This window comes from Tinamus guttatus, unplaced genomic scaffold, assembly GCF_059628265.1.
Source record: "Tinamus guttatus ecotype Peru unplaced genomic scaffold, ASM5962826v1 Tinamus_guttatus_pri_ptg000459l, whole genome shotgun sequence".
Classification (NCBI taxonomy): Eukaryota; Metazoa; Chordata; class Aves; order Tinamiformes; family Tinamidae; genus Tinamus; species Tinamus guttatus.
This window is the reverse complement of record NW_028288993.1, coordinates 6,862,080-6,868,079: the sequence shown is the minus strand read 5'-3', so window position 1 is coordinate 6,868,079 and position 6,000 is coordinate 6,862,080. Positions and strand designations below refer to the sequence as shown.

Below are 6,000 nucleotides of genomic sequence, written 5' to 3'. Positions count from 1 at the left end.
ATCCTCCTGTGACCCCCAACTTGTCCCACAGCTCATCTCTTATTCCCGGCTTGCTCCTCACCACTCGACTCATCTCTCGGCTCCCATCTTGTCCCTCAGCTTGTCCCTTGATCCCATCTTGTCCCTCAGCTCAGTCCTCAGCCCGATCCTGTCCCTCAAGTCATCCCTCAACATCTTCTTGCCCCTCACTTTGTCTCTGGGCCCCATCTTGTCCCTCAGCTCGGCCCCATCTCAGCCCCTCACTGCTCCCTGAGCCCAGCTCGCCCCTACCCGCGGCGGCTCCTTCCCGGCGGGGCGGGCTCCGTCCCGGGGGGCTCGGCTGGCGGGGGTCGCGGTGTGTGTGTGGGGACACCAGGCCGGGCGCTGAGGGGGCGCAGGGCCGCCCGGATCCGGGCAGGGGCAGCGCGCGGCGGGGGCAGCGGGGCCGGGGGAAACTTTTCGTGCAGGCGGCGGGGGCGGGGGCCGCGGCCCCCCTTCCTCCCTCCTCCTCCTCCTCCTCTTCCCCCTTCTCCCCGCTGAGGCGCGGCGGGGGGGGCGGCGCGCGCGCCGGCGGCGGGGCGGGAAGGAGGAGGAGGAAGGGGGGGGGCCGGGGGCACGGCCGGGCCTGCGCCGGGGAATGACGCGCAGCTGGCAGCCCTGCTCATGCGCGGCCGGCCGGGCGGTGCTAGCGCCGCGTCCCAGCTCGGCGAGAATGGGGCGGCATCCGGGCAGCGCCGACTGAGCGGCTTGTGGGGGCCGGGGCTGCGCCGCGCCGCGGGCGGCCGGGCTGGGGGCGGGCGGGCGAGCGGCATCCGGCAGCGGGCGGCGGCGGGGGGCGCCGCGCCGCGCCGGGGGGGGCTGCGAGCCGCCGGCGAGGAGGGGTCGGCGGCGGCGGGCGGCGGCGGCGGCGCGGGCGGCGGCGGCGGGGGCTGCCCGGGGATTGTCTCGCTCGCTCCGCGGCAAGAAAGTTGGGCGGCGAGCGCGGCGGCGGCCCCCGGCCGCGGAGCGCGGCCCCGCAGCGCCGCTGCCCCCGGGGAGGGGGCGCCGCGCCTGGATTATCCCGAGCTGGCTCCAGCCTCCTGGATCTGCCTCTCTCCTTGCTGGGCGCCGAGCGAAGCCGAGGTGTCCTCGTCTCGAGCCTCATAGATCTTCTCCCCCCCCACCCCCCTCCTCTCTTTCTCCCCTCCTCTTCCCGTCTCGGCTTTTTTTTTTTTTTTTTTTTTTTTTTTTTTTTTTTTGGGGGGGGGTAGGGGGGAGGCGAGGGGTGGAAATTTGTCAAGGTCATTCCGTGGATTTAATATTTTTCGCGTGTGTGTGCCGCCCGCCCCGCCGCCGCCGCCACCCAGCCGCGCTCTGTGGATTATCATCGCCCTGGATCCGAGGGTCTGAACAGCAGGATTTGTTGTTGTTGATTTTTATTATTATTATTATTATTACTGTGTCATTTTTAAGGGCTTCGGGGCTCGGAGAGGGGCAGCGGTGAGTTGGAGGGGGGCGACTTTTCCGCCCCCCCTCCTATACCCCCCCCCTTTACCTCCACCTTCTCCCCCGCCCGGCCTTCTCCTTTTTTTGATTTTTTTTTTAAATTTTATATATATATATATATATTTCTTCCTCCATCTCAATTTTTGACCCCCGCTTCTTCGGAGAGAATTTAAAAAAAAAAAAAAAATGGATGGGAAGATCAGGCAGAGCCGGAGGTCGAGGTCGCAGCGGGACCGCGTGCGGCGGCGGGAGGCGGCGGCCCGCGACCCGCGCAACCAGAGCCCCTCGTCGGGCTCCGAGAAGGAGGCGAGCCCCGCGCACGAGAACGGCGGCGCCAAGTGCCCCGCGGCGCCCGCCGCGCGCGCCGCCCGCCCGCCGCGCCGCCGCCGCCGCGAGTCCAGCTCGCAGGAGGAGGATCTCATCGACGGCTTCGCCATCGCCAGCTTCAACACGCTCGAAGCGCTCGAGGTAAGAGGCGAGCGCGGGCGGGGAGGCGCCGGCCGCGGACGGGGCGGCTTTTCCTGGGGGAGGGCGGGAGGTGTGGAAAAAATATTGGAAAATATATTATTTTTTTTTCAAAAAGTGCGTTAAGGCCGCTCTGTTTTAATACCGATTAACCATGTGCGTTCATGTGAGTGCGCGGCTGGGGTCGAGAGGGTGGCGAGGTACTTGCAGCCCCGCTGCCAACTTACTACCCCTGCCCCCCACCATTCCCCTTTCCCTCTTGCCGGTTGCTGTTAACTATCACTTAGGGCGACTCATTTTTTTTTTTTTATTTTTAATTGGCTGCGGAAATATCGCCGGCGCTGCGGCGTGTTGGGATGGTCCGGTATTGTTGTGCATGGTGGAGCTTCCCCTTCCTCCCCCCTGCCTCCTCCTCCTCCGCCCGGCTCGTGGAGTTTGTGTTTGCGTTGCCAAAATGTTACTTTATCTGTCTCCGGAGATTGTTAGCAAATGGCTGGTGTTTGACTTTTTTTTTTTTTTTTGGTGGAAAAGGAGATGTTTAAATGGATAATAATCCCTTGGTTGTAATTCCCATTTTTGAAGTAATTGAACAAATTTTTCATCTCGTGTTGACTGGACGTATTTTTTTCTGGTGTTAATAGGCTGGCAAAAATACTGCTTGTCTAACTTATTACAAACACTATTTGCTGAGCAAATACTGCCTGCCTTGTCTGAGCTAAGTTAAGCAGAGCAGGAAATTTAATATTTTCAGAGGGGCATTGACAAACGAAGACTTTGGCTTTTGATTTCTGTTTTGTTTGTGTGCAAGGGGAAGAACTGAGTTGTTGAGAAAAAGCACCTTGCGAGTCACAGGGGAGGCAGGATAACTCACTTCTGAGTAAATATGAGCAACACCGGTACCCCCGCTCAACTTTCTTCAACGTGCTCAGCTAGAAATGTGGGCAGTTTTTGGGTGCTCCCGCTGCCTTTTGACTTCCTGTCGCCCGAGCGTACGTTAGCTGCTTTACAGGAACTGAGGGTTGCGTTTGGACGAGCACATAAAGCCAATTTTGCCCCAGGATCTCAACCATCTTTCCCCCAAGGCTTTGAGAACTCATTTTGTTGGTGTTCCTGGGCTTGCTCCTGCCGCATGGGCCTCCTTCTTAGTGGCGTCGTGTCCCATTCGAGGTGGTGTCTGGACCAGGTTCCGCCGGTCTCAGCCGCGGTCTCCACAGCCCTGCAGAGGATCCAAGGTGGTCCTGGATTGTCCTGGGCATCCAGCCTCTCGTCGGGAAAACTGCTGATGCATGGGCGATCCACAAAATGTTTGGGTGATGAAATCTTGGTTTGGGGAGCCTGGAGTTGGAAATTCAGCCAAGTGCTTGGTGAGCAGCACTAGGTGTGTAATGCAGGAGTGGAAACGTGACTTAGGTTGGAGTGGAGATTGGGTTAGGTCTTTTAGTGGAGTCATTTCTGGGGTGTTGCCCTGCTAGGAAAAGGCACTGTGTGGCCAACGTGGGGCTGCTAATGAGCAAGGCATCCACTTGGGTTTTCCTTTAAAACAGGTGCCACAGACCTGTCTGCGTTTTTCCCTTTTTTCTTGGGCATGCTCTTAGTCAAATCTGCATCAGCAGATAGGTCCAATTAAAGCACCGAGTTTCCACTGAGCTGTCAGTGAAGAAAGTAAAATTCATCTTCTTGCGGGAATTTTCTACCACGATGAGCACATTATCAGGAAATAGGATTCAAATGATAGTACCGTCCCTCCAGGGCTGACGGGGAGAACTCCACACATTGGAAAGGGTATGGGCCTTGTTATCAAGTCAGCCAAGCGGTAACCTTGGTAATAGGGCACATGGGGTTAGAAAATGACCTTAACTTCAGCCACCCCAAAGTATATCCATGGAATCACCTCTGCTTGCTCTTAAAAAAACAACTGAAGGCGGAGCGTGTCGTATTTAAGGGGCTCTGCAAGCCCTGATAATCACACGCATTTCATAAATTCCAGTAGCACTGAAAAGGAAGAATACTCGGCATTGTGAGGGTTTTTCTCTGAGAAGTACAGCGCTGAGCTTGACAAAGGGTGATGTCTGGGAGATTTAATGTAGCAGCAAGCAGAGGGGATTATCGAGACAAAACTACTTTAAAGTAACATGTGCCCATGTAAATTAGTGAAACTGCAAGGTCATTTTGTGTAGTGTGGGGCTGGATACTGCAGTGTACTTGACTACAACAGGTGGTTTTCTTTCTGGTTTAGAGGAGATTTGTCTCTGTGTGTGTGTTTTTTTTTTTAAAGTACTTAAATTCATCTGTTGTGATATATTGAAAATAAATAATAATTAAAGATTTCTATCAAGCGAAAAGAAAGAAAAAAATGACTTCATGGCCTAGGAGGCCTAAAAAAGTCAATTTTGTTTAATTTGTGATTCTAAGAGAGGCTTTTGTGGTATAGGTGCCAGTTCATTCTGATCTGTTTTTCTGTTCTTATTCTAGCATTGTTTTTCACTTGGTTTTATGGAGATCTGTGATTACGTTTAATAGGCTAGCTAAGCTTTGGGTTTCCCCCAGAAAATTAAATTTATGATCGGAGGGAACTTTATGGTAGAGACATTTGGAAGTGGTAAAGTTCTTTCTTTGTTTTTCTCTTTGTCTAAAAATATTGTAAATTCCCCTTCCTCTCTTCAGAAAATTTTTACTGCGGGTGTTCTTGTAAAGAAAGGGTGCTATGTAAATATTCTTCCTACATGCTGAACTGGTGATAAGAATGTTGAAGGTTAATACTGGAGGACAGCTTCATAAAGCTTCTTTTAGCTCTCTGGTGTAAATTTAAGAAAGAGTTCTGGATTCTGAGTTGACTCATGCAGCAATGCTTGCTTGGGAATTGAGAATCTGGAAATACTGTATCTTCTTTCTGTGACATTTGTCACTTCGCTTACATCTTTATATGAAAGGTGTTAGGAAAGGGGCATCTGTGTTTGGTTATACACACACACACACACGCACACACATATATATTTCCTTAAGCACAAAAAGCCACACTAACTAGCAAACCGTCAGTCTTTCTGTGTGTATAAAAAGTTAAGACTTCCCCTTTCCCTTCCTTCCCGTGAATCCTATTATATAAAGCACGCTCAAACTCGGGTTATGTGTAGCTGATTTGTGTGTAGTGTTTTTTAGCCAACCACTGAAGGTGACTTGGGCTGGAAGGGAGTTTGCCTCGGCCTGCCTGTGTGCGAGGGGTGCTTGGTGTGATGGGCAGCCCTTGCAAAAGCACCAGCTGATGACCCGGCAGCAGAGAGGGCCCCTTGCTGTCCAGCTGGTCCAAAAAGTTAGTGGGCAGAGGAGTGGTGGGCTGAAAAATGGGGGATTTCTAGCTGCCTTCTGAAATGAATGGTATGGATGTGAGCATGTGTGTATATTCATTACATTCAGATGAAGCTGCTAATTATTCTTGAAGGTGATTGGTGAATCAGAGCGAGAGCATCTAAATGAGTGAGTCGGTATTTGAGGGCTCTCTCTGATCAGAGCTGTTCCTTTCAAGTATCAAAAACAGCGCTAAAAGGAAACTTCATCAGAATGTTAATGAATGCGATCTTTGAGAGCAATTGTTCTCTCCACGTAGTTGTAAAGACAAGGGGTTGTGTTTTCTTTTTGGCTTTTGTTTATCAATTTTACAGATTCCAGTAAAGCTTTGGAACACTCTATGGAAATTTTAACTTTCTTGTGTGTACGTTCTATTTTTTTTTTTTTTTTTTTTAGGAATGTTTAGCCTATTTATAGAATCTCCTAGAGAATCCACTTGCAAATGCGCTTTGTGCAGAAGTGGATCCCAGCACTGACAAGGCAGATCTTTGCTTGGTGTGTGTCCTGTCGAAGGTGGATACTGCCCTTGCACTTGAGCAGGATTGGGGCCCCCAGCTGCAACTAGTCACAGACCCAGAGGAGGGTGATTAATGCTTTGCCCATTGCCTCACTGTTGTTCGTCAGCAACCTAGCCGTGCTAACCTGCAATTACTTCTTTGCTGCGTGCACTTCAGTGCAGCAGAATTTAGAAAGCCTAATGGTGATGGTAAACTTCTGGACAGAATCCAT

At 52.2% G+C, this 6,000-nt stretch overlaps 1 protein-coding gene across 17 annotated transcripts in view; it reads left to right on the top strand.

The window, feature by feature from the left end:
• The first annotated feature begins 1,637 nt into the window (after nucleotides 1-1,637).
• Nucleotides 1,638-6,000, top strand: part of FBRSL1 (fibrosin like 1) — a 484,528-nt gene continuing 480,165 nt past the window's right edge. For all 17 annotated transcript variants that reach the window (XM_088532476.1, XM_088532466.1, XM_088532474.1 and 14 more), the window contains exon 1: nucleotides 1,638-1,932. In XM_088532476.1, the coding sequence (XP_088388602.1) occupies nucleotides 1,651-1,932 (282 nt within the window). In that variant the 5' untranslated portion in view covers nucleotides 1,638-1,650. The remainder of the gene's footprint in view (nucleotides 1,933-6,000) is intronic.